A 16,170-nucleotide genomic window follows, 5' to 3' on the forward strand; every position below is an offset into this window, starting at 1 on the left:
GTTTTAGATATTCACTGCTTTAACTTTTAGGTATATGATAATCTGCATGTCTCAGATGCTAAAATGGCATAGAAAAGGTCTTCAAGAGAATAGCTGTATCGATTATGCAACTTAACATAATGATTTTAGCTAAAAAAAACATATTTTGTATGTATGAGAGACAAACCTGAGAGGGCCTGCTTCTGCTCTGGTCTGCGTGGTACTGGAATGAGGCCTCCAGAGCTGCCAGACACAGCTACAGATCCAGGACTGGGAGGATCCTCCTCCAGACTCTCCTCTTTCCTCCGCTTCCTCACAGCCATGGCTAACGCTCGAAACTTATGGTGCATCATCAGCGGGCGATCTACACTGCACGCTTTGCTTGCATCCCTGCTCTCTTGCTCCTGCCCTGGGCAGATGCTTCTGTGGGCCTCGAAGACTTCACTCTCTTGAAAGCGGGCCCCACATGTTCCACATTCAAACACGGCGGGACTCTTTTGCTGTTGTTGTTGTTGCTGTGGCTGTCTGGGTAGTTCGGTGCCTCTTGTTGAGGAGGAGGAGGATGTGGTGGGACTGGGCTCCTCCAACATTGACTCGGCTCCCAGGGGAACCTCTATGGCAGGCTGGCGCTTGAGCATACGCTGCGCATGGCCGATCCTCATCTCTGCGACCACTGCTTGCTGCTCATCAAAAGATTGGCAGAGGCGGTAACCTCTGGGTGACATGGTGCCAGAGGCAAAGGGCTCTCCTTGGCTGGTTGATATTGGCATTGAGTGGCTTCTAAGCAGAGGCACTGCTGACTGGTCCTGCGTACCCGGTGGATCAGCGTCAGGATTATGGATGTGCCTCAAACCACTGGGGCCTGCGGCTTCTCCTTTGGGATCAAAGGCATAGGGGTCTTTGGGGGCAGTAAATTTGGGTGACTCCATGCTGCTCTTCCGTGACAGGGAGGAGCGTCGAGGCTTAACGCTGTCAATCTCACTCGTGTCTACTACTGCTTCATTGATAGTGATGAGCTTGGTAATGTGTTCTATTACTTGGGTTTTGGGTACGGCGAAGGAGATGTTCTTCTCCTCGGTTCCTGAGGGTGAGGAATGTGAGGGATGAGGCTGCTGCTGGTGGGGACTCCGCTGCTGCCCTCCCAGCCTTCCATATTTCCCTAAAATAATTTCTGCGTAGGTTTTGGCACTGGAACTAGGAGGGCTAACTTGGCATATGTCAGTACTGCCTGATCCGGAGAAGTAGCCCGACTCTGTGCTGCCTTTACTGCCAGGCCCAATAGAAGAAGATGATGTGGAGAGGGAAGAGGGTGGGTCATCTGGAGAAGCCATGGGCCCACGTTTTCTCTCACTAAGCCTCAGTGCAAGTCTTTGCTTGACAGCGTGGGAGTCTTCAGGCCTCTGGCTCTCCTCTGAGCTTCTCAGGCGCTCCTTACCTCCTTTCCTATGCTGCCCCAGCATCTCTTTAGAGGATTTTCTGTGCTGGCCAGTCTCGTCCTCAGACTCAGTGCTTTCTCCCTCTGTGTGTTCCTCAGGGTCTTCTCCAGCGCCACTGCCTTCTGCACCACTCAAACTGGGCTCATCTCGACTGGATGCCAGACCCGCTTTAATACGATGGGCATGGGACTTGCGGTGTTTGTATAAGTTGCTCTTGGTCTTAAAGGAAAACCCACAGGGCGCACATGGGTAGGGTCTTTCTCCTGTATGTGATCGTATGTGTTTCTGAAGAACGCTTGGCTTGGCACATGGACGGCCACAGTAAGTGCACACATATTTCCCTGGTTTTTGTGGTTTCTTCTCCCCTTTCCTAGGTGAGCTAACCCCTTCTAGGCCCTGTTGACTGGAGTGAGTTGGAACGCCGTGAGCATGCTCACCCTGGGTGGAGGACGTAGAGGGGAGGGATAAGGTTGACGAGGAGCTTGTAGAGAAGAAGCTGCCTCCTGAGGGACCTGGGGTATCTGAACGCTGCCATGCTACTGCTTGCTGCTGCTGTAACCGAAGCAGGTCAGTGCGCTTGGGTTGGCGGTTTTGTAGGCGGCCCAAGGCTCTGTGTACAGGACGAGGATTAGAAGGCTGCTGGGGTTGCTGAGGTGGACAAGAGCCCAATGAAGATTCAGATGTCACATGCTGCTGCGCTTGCCTTCCAGAGCGCTCCCCATCAGCCGGATGGCTGGGCTCAGCCTCCATAGAGTGGGGAGGAGACCTCACAGACTCGTAACGAAAGGCTCTCGGAGCCTCATTGGTCTAACCGCATGGCAGCAGAGAGGTCAGAGGCATAGGAACATTGACAGACTAAGTTGTAAATCAAAATGGAGCACCTTTTTCAGAGTGGGCCAAAAGTTATGCAAGAGGACAAAATGAGGCATCATTAAAAGGTGCCCTGGAGCCACATGGATGCAGGTAAACATGGATCATTTCTCCGTTCAAAGCAGCTCTGCTTCTATCTAGCCTCAGCCATTTTAAAAGTCCTCCCAAGGTCTTTTTTGCATCTTTTTTGTTCGTTGGCAAGACTGTTAGTTGTTCGTCTTTTAAATGGGTCTAGAGAAACAGAAAAAGCAAAGGAAGCAATGAAAGCACTGAATGAGAAAAAGGAAAATTAATCAATCATCAAGCAGATTTCTTTCAAAAAAGGTCCATGTGAAAATACTGTAAACATAACATTTCCCTTCTTCACTTTCCAGCAAAGTTCCTCTAAATAAAACCAACAAAACAAGACAAAGTAGCAATTAAGGTCCTGCTGTTTTGACTGCAGTCAAAAGTAAGAAATCAACAGATCATATTTAGAAACAGAAAACACAGTGGGCCCTGTGAGGAAGACTTAGTGTGCTTTTAAAAACCAAAAGAGTTACACCGATAAAGGGGAAGGTCAAAATCATTGGTGTCTTATTAGCAAATGTCATATTAAAATATACTTCCACATATCATATTATGAGAAATTGGGCTACCTTTCTTGCTACTGAATTGGGTCAGTGTTGTCATGACGACACTGACAAGGTAAGTGCATCAATAAGTTATTGCTCTCATCTGTCCTCACTTAAACTCTTATTAAGATAGTGGGTACTGCAAATCTATATTAAAATGCAAGGTCAAGCTGTTCTACATGGGAAACTGAGCATGTGCTCATCTGATGTATGCACACAACCCCAAGGTGTGTGCACAGCTCTTGAGTTCCTTAGACTGTGACAAATTAGAAATTAAGACTTCTACTCCAAACAGTGGAATCACAATCATATCTAACTGACGGCCTGCTTACTGGGCAGGAGTCTGAGGAGCCCGAGGCCAGAAAGTCAACATCCAAACTACAGGCACCAGAAAAGGAGACCGCAGTGTCAGGGCAAAGAGTCAAAACAAATGTTCGAAATATAGTCCTTGCATATCTGATCTGGCACCGAAGCTCAAGGGTGTAAATGAAGGGGGTTGTTTTCTAGTGGAGAAGAAGAACTTGACAGCAGCTGGGTGTCAGTGTTAGCCTCTCGCACTACACTGCCACCAGGGTGCAGTGTTTATGAGTAGTGTCTTCACACAGAGTCTACAGTGACACGGTCCTGTAAGACCTTTCATCTGCTCTTTCACACTTACACTACTAAAAAGCTGTGTTTATGAGGAGCCAAGTATAGCTCATCAGAGAGTCAGAGATGAGGCTATGATGAAATTTCATATTTTATCAAGATGTATGTACTGCAATATTTCCCCACTTACTGCCAAGCCTGCACTCCATCTCAACTCAAGACACGGGATTCTTGTACCAAAGCCAATCAAAACACACTGTGGGAATGGATTGGGTCAATCATAACATTATTGCTGAGCAGCCGTGCCCAACTGCTTACAGTCCCAGCACAGTCACGTCCAGAGTATCAGTCACCATCTAAGACGCTGATAGTGCTTACAGCTCCCTGTGTCGGAATCTGCGCTTCACTGCTCATTGAAGGAGAACACCACGTGTGTTCACTTCACAGCTGCAGACCTCTGCAACAGTGCAGACAGCATGCACCTAACGTGCCGCACAGATACCGACTGAAAGGGGGTGAAAATGTACCTATTTCCTATTATACATGCATATAAAGTACTAGGAAGGAGAGAGCTGAGGAATGAGGAAGAGAGAAAAGACTGAATCAGTGATCCAGTGGCTGAATAAACAGACCCTGCAGAAGACTGCGGCTTAAGGTGCAAGGGGTGGCAAGGCAGCAATGACAGTTCTTTATAACGAGCTACGCTTTTACTCTCTCCATATGTCTAGAAAAACACAGCACAGTCAGCCTTCATTAGAGCCAGTTTAAAGTGGAATAAAAAGAAAGTGAATCACTCTTCCTCCTGGAAAAAAAGCTCGCCAGATTCTCAGCTCCATTTCCACGTTTCCACACATCTGCTAAGGGCCCATCATCTATCTGTACAGTGTGTGTTTCTCTAAGCAGACTAGTGCTTTGATTACAGCAGACTTTCACCATCAACACTCAGCAATTACACGACATAACAAACCAAAACAGCATTAAAATTCTCCATCTTCACTTTTCTGGCTTCCATATTCTCAGTTTTACGCGAGGACTTTGTCTAGGGTTCAGCAATAGCTTTTGTGTGTTAAGTCATGGGGACACATTACTCCCCAGGCCCAAATTAAAATGAGTTAGATTGTGAGTAAATGAAGAGTTGACAGACTGAAGGGTAAATACCGACACGCTTAAGAAAAGAAAAATGACAAACAAATATAGTGGGTTAAAGAAAAGAGAAAGAAAAGGACAAGGAAAAATGTAGCCAGACAGACAGTTAAAAAGAAAGTGTGTAGAAGGACGATTCTGTGCAGTGAGCATGAGAAAAGCAGACAAATAGCCTTCCTTAACCCTGCCGTAATAAATGTCTCTCTTCATGTAGTCGGCTATCAGGGTGTAATTTTAATGATCCCAAGCATAGCTGTTGATGCAGCCCTTAAACAGGGCAATTAGAAGGCTTTAAGGTTGGGAAGAGCACTGCTTACATTATTCATGGCAGTCTAGACTGCCAGGTTTGAATGGGGAAGCACACAGTTAAGGCCTTCCCAGGAAGACGAGGGAAAGGAATGCAAAAGTCTAGGCGACATTAAACCCTAACACACACACACACACAGACGCACAGACTCTTCCGCTTACAGAGTACATACAGTGAACAGCACTAGCCTCCTCACAGCAATGCCTTATAATACTTAGTAGCCCCAAATCCACTCTGACAGATCTGACCGACCAATCAGCCGCAGCGCCCCGAGGTGACCTACCCCCGTCAACCGATCCTCCTGTAGTTTGATGAGGGGTTTTCCTTCCTCATGATTCTAATACATACACTAGTGTACTTAACAAAAAAAAAAGATCACATTAAGACCTTGTATCATACTGATGAGGGTGAAGCAAGGTCGATCTTTGCTCTATTTCTAGACTGAGGTGCGAGCAGGAAGTTGCCAGCGCAGCTGTCATACAGTGTTATATTCTTTTTATCGGTGATGTCAGATCAAACCCCACCCCCCAAAAAAAAAAAAGATTTCATCTGTCCTGAACCATTGTAGCAGCCTTATGGTGCATTCAGAGATTTGTGGCGTGAACTAGTTTTTTATATCTGCTCCAAAAATGCGATAACCAACCAGCTCAAAAAGACGAGAGGGCAGAATGAGTGAGCAACGAGTGCAGAGTGTGTGTGTGTGTGTGCGTGCAAAAGGGGCTTTGTCAGCAGAAACAGACGTTACTGCAGGTACCCAAGGGAGCCCTGACACACGGAAGAGCTCACACTCCATCTCTTTCACACACACACACACACACACACACACACACACACCCACGTGCTGTCACACACCGTCACACCCTGTCTCCACTCATCATCTCTGCCCAGCAGTTATACTTCTAAAACTGTAAAACCCTCACCAGAAAATGCATGTACTTAGCTGTGGTTACACATTGCAGCTTTACCTTTTTTTTTATCTATATATAAGTAAATGCTAAAATTCCAGAGAAAAACATTATTTCAGATAACTTGTCTTTCAAATAACGCTAAATATCTGCAAAATAATATGTTTGGCTGTTAATTACTTTTTTTTTTCCTGTACTGGTTTCGATTAACATGTACAACAACGCAACTAACTTTCATTCTGACTTTCAGTATATCCGTCACTTAGCTCAATAACCACCACAGGAGCTTTGTCAAAAGTTCAAACTTGACCCACGAGGAGGGTTTTGTGTTCCTTCGTCATATCCTCATCGAGACTCTGACATATTCATGTAGCTGGTTATGACGGATAAGATTAATGCATAGGAATACTTTGCACTCTGATAACTAATAAACCTTTTTACGTGCTGTCTAAAAAAAATCTGCTGTCATACCCTTCAAACACACAAACACACAGATCTCACCCCATCCCATTCTTTCTTACTGGCAGCAGCCTGGTGCAGGTTCCCATGGAAACCAGCCTACTCTGAGCAATGGCAGATGGAGAGGGAGCTGGAGGTCTAAATTTATCTCCCAGCATCCTCTCTGACTACAGACGCACACTGGCAGCAGGAAGTGAGGAGAGGTACTGCTTGGCCTGTGCACGCACTGACAAGTTGGCATGACCCTTGACATCTAACTCCACCCCTCCCACCCCTGACCCACCTCTTTTTAATGACAGCTTGAACCAATAATTGATCATTTTCAGCATTCACAGACGTTTTACTGCATTCCTAAAATTGTAAGGTAACTGGAAAATGAGAAAAGTCCTAATACCCCTGCCATCATCGCCAAAAACTGTCGATCAAACTTGGACCCAAAATGCTACAATAGTCTGAAACGTAGGCAGGAATAGTTTGATTTGATAGACAAGAGGGGGAAAAAAACCCACGGATGCTGAAAATCACACTCGCCAAGGGATATCAGCGCTGTCAGCCGCGTGGTAAGGAAAACGCTGTCTGACAAAACACCACATACCAGAGTCCTCACTCACTCACTCCCTCCCTCGCTGAGCTCTTTGCGGGACGCGCTGGGATCTCCGTACCTCTGGGTGTAAAGAAGGATTTCGCAGGGCTTCAACAAGACTGGCAGTTCACAAACTGTCGCCGTGTTCATTTTGATTAAACACAAGCCAGCGAACTGCAGGTCAATACCGGTCTTTAAATCAAACAAGGGAGAGCTCAGCTGGGTAATGCACACCTCCGTGTTTGAATTACATCTCTGGCAGCACAAAATCTGCCGCTCTGCTCACAAAAATCAACCACAACAATTAACTGACTACAACTTGGGCTAATTGCAGGCTGCCAGGTTTGCATTGTTTTATTTATGGCTGACACCTTCTCGGATTTAAATCATCTGTTTCTTTTGTAGCGACTTAGTTTGAATTATAACCCAGAATTTGACTCAGAAGTCTTCACCTTTAATTGGCGACAACCTACACTTACATCCACTTTTCCACAAAACTTCCTCAGAGACTCAGATGGTGAGGGAGACTCTGACATTAACTAAATCTGTAAGTTGTATCGTAATGTCTGCATACTGTAATTTGCTTAATGAGAAACCACAGAAAAAGACTTATTGACAACTACTTGAATCCTTCAACTAAAAAAAAAAAAACTCTTCTGGTTATTGACTACTCAAAAATAAGAAACTAAACTTTTAAATTTCAATAAAAAATATTTCAAACACAATAACCAACAATGTGACTCTTAATAACTAACTAGCCTGTTTGCTGTGGCTAACAAGTACACTAAAGTAATGATGAGGGAAAGAGAAGGTGAAACGAGGAAGATTAAATGGATTAGATGGATCAAAATAAGAGAGGAAGGCTGGAAGAAAAGGATAGGGTGAGTGGGGTGCAAATAGAGAAAGAGAGAGAGCGTGAGAGGGAAAGAAACAGACAGAGTTTAGATTACCTGACAGAGCAGTCTGGTCTTCCCCCTTAGAGACGCTTCACAGGCACTGTGAGACAGGCTGGGAGAGCCAGAGAGTGAGAGCGGATATGACTGTTTGAGTGGGTGTATTGCAGTGAGAGACGGAGAGAGAGAGAGGGAGAGAGGGAGAGGCTTGGGGTGAAGCAAAAAAGGAGAGATGGAGAAAGAGGGAGCGAGAAAGACACTAAATGAATGTTTCCACTGTACAAATGCAAAGGGAGGAGGAAAAAGATGTGGCGAGAAGAAAGTAAAGGCGACTCACACTCACAGAGCATCTGAAAAAAAAAATCGCCTCATTGCAGTAACATCATTAATTGCCACATTTCTTAGTGCCAACAGAACCGTCACAGTGAAACCAAAACCCTCCGGCTTACACGATCAGGACAGGATCGTCGGCTGCTGTTTCTTTAACTCGTCACATTGCGCGGCTGTGGCACACCTCGACAGACAGGATTACAAACAGGTCTTGCACGGGGTTTTCCCTTCAACGCAGAACCCTGGAGGCGATTCCTTGCAATTATCGCCTCCTTATCTACAAACTTATCTTATTGTAGTGGCAACTGTGCCACAGCAGCAGCCTTCGTTCCTAAGTGACAAATCTTTTGCTGACATGGACGTGTCTCGTTTACGTAAACCTTCCAGTTCCAGCCAGAGTGCCACTGTGCCGCATCTGTAAATGAATTCCAGAGTGGCATCCATTCAAGCAAGCCCCCGCATTACGCAGAACTCGGGCTAGGCCTATCAGCAGTGCAACACGAGGGAGAGAGAAACAGAAAGAGAAAGAGAGAATTTAGAATGAACGGAGGTCCTGCTGTTCCACAGAGCTTTGCCTCACTGGCAGAGCACAGGAAGTGTGAGTCACACACTCTAAAATAAACACACTCGCACGGCGTCGAGCCGGCACACAGAACGAGCGGATGGCTGGCCCGCTGATCAGAAGGCAGGCAGAGAGAACATGGATCCATGCAGGCCAGCAACACGTGCTGACCTGGTTGGGATTCACCGCCTGGAAAAAGATGATTGTCTCCAGCTCTAATTGCTCTCCATATTTCTTTTCATGCTTCTCTTTTCAACCTTCTCTGCCACACACCATCTTTTTATTCCCCTCTTCACGTTTTTTTTTGCTTACGTCACCTCTTCCACATGCACCACGGCTGGATTGTCCACATGTCTCCCCATTCTTCCTCCTCTGGTTCGTGTTTCCTCTCTTGTTTTATTTGGTCGCATTCAATAGCAGTTTTGTTCAGGACTTGGTGATTACCCCTGGCTCTGTGCGGCTGACTGCTGTAAGGGGACTGTGCTAGCCTGATGCTGGGCTACTCTCACAGGCTGCTGGCCGAGGCACTGTATTGTGTCTCCCTGAATGTGCTCATTGTCACCATTTACAGCACGCACCTTCTATACTGTACTTCCCTGTGAGGGACCTTCACCCATCCGTCATCCCTTTGTCCTCTGTTCCTAAGACTGAAGACTTCTGACGGGAAGGTGGGGATGTCGGGGGTGGAGGCTGACGCCTGGGAACAAAACTGCCACTATGGCAGTGATTGACAGGGAAGTCGCTTTACGCAGACCTAATGATTAGTGAGGCCAGGGAACGAGCAGCAGATAAACAGTCGGATTTGGAGCAAGAAAGAAAGCTAGGATGGCTTAAGGAGAACAGGACAGATCATATTTTGAAAAGTAAATTAAAATGGGAAGTGCAGCAACTGTGAAGGTGGGACATAAAGCTTTCATTAGGCTATAATAAATGGTAACTGTATACTACCCACTGGCCCAAAGCAAGCAAGACTTACAGTATGCAAAGCTGCGCTCATTTACAGTAAATGGAAACAAAGGCTCCCCTGTGGTACGGTCACACGAGGCAGCTTCATGTGTACTGCAGACACCTTCATATATAACATAATGCAGGGACAAGAAACACCTAAAATGCAAACATTGTATTATAAGAAACACTGTGCCGTTTTGAATCGGCCACAGACTATAATTTAGACCAAATGAGTGGTTTGCGCATTTACAGACAACCATACAGATGGCATATTTTTGGACTTTCACCTCATAAACTGCAGACATAGGCAGTAAAGTGGGCAAACACGGTAGTATGTAGAGAGGGTTCTCTCTGTTCCACGGGCAGATTATTTCAGACTTGTGGTCTTCCAGTAAACTGAACCCCTCTGTCCATAAAGCTGTGGTATTATGATAGAAATAAGAGTCATTTAAAGAGGGAGCGTACCTAGTCTACAAAAGCTGCAGTGGCTCGGTGTTGATCTACCTGTTTGTTTATATTTGGAAGACAAAAAAACAAAACAAAGAAGAAGAGTGCCTTTTGAGAACTAAACCACTAAATCTGGTCATTAATCAAAAAAATACACTCTGACTGTGTCACTGTTTCATGCTCAGCCTCCACTTCAGAATATAAACTTTGTATGACAAGTTTAATCACAGCAATATCTCTGACAGGCCACACGTCAGGTTATACTCCTGACTGTAGGACTCCAATAAACAGTGAGCACTGCTCAGCTGAGGTCAAATGGAGTCATTTTAAAAGGAAAAAGGATTGCTGGACAATCCCTTGGCTTAGTGTAAACATGCATCCATTCTCTGAACTGCTTATCCCACTAAGGTGGCAGGGGAGTTAAACCTTTCCCAGCTGATGATGGGCCAGGGGTTGGGTACCTCCTGGGCAACGAACACTGGCTCATTATAGAGCAGCACAGTCATTCAGGCTTACATCCACGCGTATGGCCGATTTAGAATCTTCAATTAACCTGAGTTAAATAATGTTATACATGCTTTGTGACGATAATCTGCTGCCTGCCCTGTTCACTGCTCTGACATTCAGGGCTGCATGCAGCGAAAGTAACCTGCATGTCATTAAGCTGGAGGGAAGCAAAGGAAACTGTACCTGGAGAAACTCCACATGCAAAGGCTCCAGCAGTTAATGTGATACCCAAAGTTTAAAATGCAACATCCATTTCTAAATGTCCATCCATCCATCGCAAACTAAGATGCTGATGCGATGTCGAGATGATATTCGGATGTCGAGGTCAGGTTGTAGGCACTTCCTGAAAACGTGAAATTGCTACATTTTAGCACATTTGGTACTATTTTCCAGACGATGGAAGATTGGAGATTTGTGTGCCTTCCACCAGTGGCTGCTAATGTCGCCTGAAGCAGCAAAATAAATGTGTGGTTTAAATCAATAAATATCTGATCGATGAAAAATATCCATAAATCTAAAACAAACTGTCAGCATAACTATTTTGGACATGTTTTTCCCGAGGGTACCTGCTTGTTGGCATTCAACAGGATTAAGGAAATAAACTGTATTGACAGAAGTGCTGCTCCACCTATAGGAGCATGAAAGTCACGCCATGAAGCTCCCTGCACTCAGTTTCTGTTCTGATGTTAATGTCAGAGGAGCTCTGGACGATGGCAAAAGAACAACAAACGCTATATAAATATTGAGAACTCTTGCAGAAATAGCAACTCAAGTCCAAAAAGATCTGTACTTGTGTTTTGATTATGTGAAGCCATAAACATTTGATCAAGTTATTATTAGCTTTGAACGATGATGGAAAAGACCTCAGAATTATGGAGAAGTTTTACTAGGAACAAAGTCCGGCAATCAGAAGCAACAATGAAATTGGAGAATTTGTCAACATCAGAAGAGGTGTACGGCAAGGGTGTGTGCTGCCACCTGGCCTATTTTCTCTGTACAGCGAGCACATCATGTGCAAGATTGAATGAAGCCAGGAATTGTGGTCAGTGGCGCCTAATTAATAACCTGAGGTATGCAGACGACACTGTAATCATTTCAACATCTAAAGAAAACTTGAAGAAAATGATCAGTTTTATGCCACCAATGAACTGAATTGAATCCAATGAGCTCTTTAGATTGACCTATCCTTTCACAAATGTTTGTAAAGACACTCAGTGGCGATGGGACTGAAAACACCTGACTTCAAAGATTAATAGCTGTACTTTTGTCCATATAGTGTAGCAAAGCCAAATTTACAAATCCAAAGCATCAAAAAACCCCATTGATCTTATAATGACCAGTTACAGAAAGGGAACCAAGCGGCCAGCTAATGGAGTTGAACATGCAAGTCTTTTGTTAATGCCGATCGATACATACCCAGAGCAGATGTGATATCTGACCCTGCAAAGCATTCATAGCCTTTTTTTTTTCCACTCAGCACCTCTGCATTTTATTTTTTAAACAAATAATCTAAATATTAAATAATATAATGCTAAATCCCTTTCTTGCTGGCTATTCCTCTAACTTTTCTGAGAAACAAAAGAAGGTAAACTTTAGCCACGCACAGCATACTCATTATCTTTTTCTTTACCACGCTGCTGTAGCATCATTAAGTGCCAGTGTCTATATATCTGACAAAGTAAGCTTTATATTGTGAGGACAGCTACCAGGAAATCGCGTCCGCATGGCTGCAGAGGGTAGTGATTATGGAAAGTAGCTTGGTGCTCATTGGTAAGTGTTACCATATATAGAGGCAATATATCATTTGCAATTTCTAGTGTAACGGCTAAACCCGGTTATTATATATCTGCACAGTATTAGTAAAAGTCTTCTGAGATCATTTTGACTCACACTTCAAAGGCAAAAAGGGTCTTCTGACATGTAACAACTTCAAAGTGAGCAAACGCATTGCAGCTGAATGGGGAGTTACTGTAACAGAAGTGAAACAAACGGAAAAAAAGAAACAAAACCTGTCTTCGGACAGCTCAGTGCCACACATCTGAATGCATAACTTGCAGCATGCAAATGACATACAAGAGTGACAAAGCATTGTGGAGGGAGGGAGGGAGGGGTTAGCTTGAGCAGATAAATATAGAAAGAGGAACTGACATTTTCAAAAGCTGTCCTCCCAGCGCTCGCAAGTTTCAGTGATGCGTAGATGTCAAGATCACAGTGCACAGTCTCCCACGCAGCCCACCGTACCCGCCGTTCACACTTGGCTGCTTTAAATTTGCTCTCTTAGTTGTGGTGCGAACTGAAAAGTGTTGGCTCGAGGCAAACCTGCGATGAGATGAAGGTGTCCAGTTAATTGAAAGGAAAGGGGACAAAGATGCAGCTCTTGGTATTAAAGCCATGTGACGAGCACGTGAAAAGCATCCACCTGAATCTCTTGGCAGGTTACCTGTATAAAAAGGTTAGAAAGTTCTCAGATTACCCAACAATGAGGGGGGAAATATGCTATAGTCAAAGAGCACCCTGATTGCGTTTATAGATTCCCACATCAAGCGATTTTTTATCTTGTGACAGCGATCCCTTGGTGCGGTTACTTTTGTTTTTGCTGAATCGATCTATTTTTCTCGATGAAGTCACCCAAGTGGATTGCTCCCCAGCGATGGAAAAGCCGGTGCTAGTTCCTCTTTTTGCAGCTGCTGTACTGCATCCTGTGTGAAGCTGCAACAGGTACGACTTAGCGCTGGCTGCTTGGTGTGTGACCCGGCATCAAGCTTTATCTGCACATCTAAGTAAGGGGTTATTTTGTTAATTCACGCCGCCATGCTGGAGCTGCTCGTGCTTTTACTGAGGCCTACACAAACACAGACACGGGGGAAGAGTCAACAGGTGGACGCTCACCCTGAGTGTGTTCAAACATGACAGTTGGCCTACAGAAAGTATCAACACAGCAAACCTCGGTCCCCACCTTCCTGTTGCTCGGTTGGCAGAAGGGCATTCTTCTGATCAGGGAGTTTACTCAAAGCTAGCCCAGGCCAAGTAATTGCTACCCACAGTGACAAACAACTCCATTCAGTCTAAGTGTCGGTTTACAGTTTACTCTCCCTCCTCCACTGCGAGGCCCTGCTGACCATTCTGCTTGGTGCCACGCTGCATTAGTGGCCTGTCAACAGAGCCTCTCCTGACGCATCAACGCCTCGTCAGCCTCCAGACCCGATGCGCTTAGATACAAACGCCGTGTGCCACAACCCGTCTGTTTGTGTGTTTATTTCTCTGAAAGTGGAGGTGTGTGTTATGGAGAGAGAAGGAAAGAGTGCGAGACGCAGAATAACAAGACAGAGAAGAACAGAATGTGCAAATGCGTAGGAGAAAGGCAGGGACAGAGAGAGAGAGAAGGCTCTCGCATGTGGTCATTTCGTGTTTTCATAAAGTGCCTACAACCTGTCCTCAATGATCCATTTGCCATCTGAGACCAACTTTAAAAGGCTGTCAAATGCATTTACAATATTCAGCCTCTGTGTCTTGAGACCAATGCCCCCGGTCTGAATGAAACAGTTAGTCAATCACGCACAGAAATCGAAACAAAAAGTCAAACTGCACGTTTTCTTTGTGGAGTCATGAACATGTACAGATGCAGAAAAGTGTTATAAGTTTTTACTTTTCCCTTAAGCAATTATGAATGACAGTGATGAGATTTTTAATTTTCCCAGCTCCGTGAGCATTAACGCTGTCAGCATTGCACCCCATCCTCAACATCTGCGATCAAATGCCACAAACCACCTTTCCAAAACCTGGAAACTGAATGATGCCCACAAACATCCATCAGTCCATCCAGCTTCAGCGTATCCAATTTAAGGTCCGAGGGAGGGTAAAGTTATCATAGGGTGAGACCTTGGGACAGGCTGCCAATCGGCCGCACTCCTTGCACACTAACAAGGTGAAAAACAATTGTCACAATGAATAAATACAGAAATATTTGACCACCGTTGCGCTGAAAGTAAAGAAATGTATTCAGATTGTATTTCAACCAAACCAGAGCATCAAATAAAGCATCTACCTGCCCTGATATGTTTTTATCTCACTATACTGTAAGTTTTCAACTGGAAAGCTTGTCGTTTTTGCTTGATGAAATCATATCCAGTCTGATAACACAAGACGGATGGAATATGGATATACTGAAGGTTTAATGAGAACAAACGTGCATAATCATCGTGCTGCTTTCCCTGCGTTCATCTCGTCTTTCCAGCTGAAAACCCTAGAGAGCTAAAGAAACATAGCTTCACTGTACTGTAAACACGTGGTAGGAAGAATTAAGATGTCAAGATGAGTGTGTCAACACTTGCACGCTGCTTAGAAACAAAGTGCCAGCATTGAGCAAACACTTGCACTTGTCTCTCATTCCAATACCAAAATCCGAGTGCTACTTTACGGAGGTAATTTGCTATTAACAAGTGTGTGAGAGATCCAGAATTTATGTGTGATGCCTTTGTTTACGCTTTAGATGAACCATGGCAAAAACTCCTGCAAACCAAATGCCCCAGACAGACAGAAATGTGTCACTGGCTACACTCACTCACGCTGGGATGTACAGTCTAGTTTGGCCGTTTGGGATGGTAACGCTGCCGTATCACTACAAAGACACGCTGCTCATGAAGTGTCATATTGTGCGTTTACGGTATGTGACACACGCGCTGTAGATGAGCATTATTCTCTCTCCTGACCACCCAAACTAGAGGTAATTGAGCCCAAAGGTCATGTGACCCGCTTTAGGGGTATTAACTGTGCATTCCTCCATTTGTTATCGGCCCGTAAAGATCTCCTCTAAGGGAAACCTGACTCCAAAAGCCAACTCGCCACCTCTTCTCCCTCCTCTCCCTCCATCCCTCCCGTCTCCAGAGTTGCATCCTTCTGCCTGCGAGCCTGATCATTTGAATACAAAGCAGAGAAACAAAGGTGTCCTTAAAATAGAGATGCTGTCTGCAGTGTGCTTTCAAAGAACCACACTGCAGAGAGAGCGAGAAAATAGAGAGAGGATGAGAGGGGGGGGGGAAAGGGAAAGAACAAGAAGGAGAGAAAGACAGCAAAAACAACAGGCATATGGTGAGCAAATGAGACACTGTATTGATGTAGGATAGGTGGACAGACACATTGATTTCCTGCTAGTTCTTCTCTGGTTATGTACGGCTGATTTGTCATCCAATCCAGGTTGAAGCACGGTCTCTGAACTTGCCCTAAGCCGGGCTTCACAGGCTTCTCTGTCTCAGTATACACACAGTGGATCATTATGTTACCGCTCAGAATGTTTTCTGTGAGAATCGAGCATGATAGAGTGCATGACGAAGCAAAAGTATCAATTCTATCACCGATTAATTAAATGCTATCCTAACCAATACTCTTACTGCAGTTTAACACAGGCACAACAACACCTGAAAACAACACCTTGACAATGCAAGTCACAAAACTCAGACTCTTACATCTCCCTGTTTAAATGTGGTACTCCGGTTCCACCGGAGAATTTGGAAGAAACTAGCTGCCTGGCACCATTTGCTTTGCGTACCGTCCACCTTTTAAATAAGTACATAGATACTTAGTGGCATGAACACAGAGGCTT

The 16,170-nt window shown here is 44.9% G+C and overlaps 1 protein-coding gene across 2 annotated transcripts in view; it reads right to left on the reverse strand.

Annotated features, from left to right (window-relative positions):
* hivep3b (HIVEP zinc finger 3b) overlaps positions 1–16,170 on the reverse strand; it is a 36,813-nt gene that overhangs the window by 10,131 nt on the left and 10,512 nt on the right. Inside the window, exons 2-3 of one of the 2 annotated variants that reach the window (XM_085366300.1) lie at positions 12,720–12,890; positions 167–2,516 (exon numbers count right to left, since the gene is read on the reverse strand). In XM_085366300.1, coding sequence (XP_085222426.1) covers positions 167–2,165 — 1,999 coding nt within the window. In that variant the 5' untranslated portion in view covers positions 2,166–2,516; positions 12,720–12,890. The remainder of the gene's footprint in view (positions 1–166; positions 2,517–12,719; positions 12,891–16,170) is intronic. The other variant, XM_085366301.1, reaches the window with a different exon arrangement.

This window comes from Diplotaxodon limnothrissa, linkage group LG11, assembly GCF_057381915.1.
Source record: "Diplotaxodon limnothrissa isolate DT_005_m linkage group LG11, D_limnothrissa_male_GT1.1, whole genome shotgun sequence".
Classification (NCBI taxonomy): domain Eukaryota; kingdom Metazoa; phylum Chordata; class Actinopteri; order Cichliformes; family Cichlidae; genus Diplotaxodon; species Diplotaxodon limnothrissa.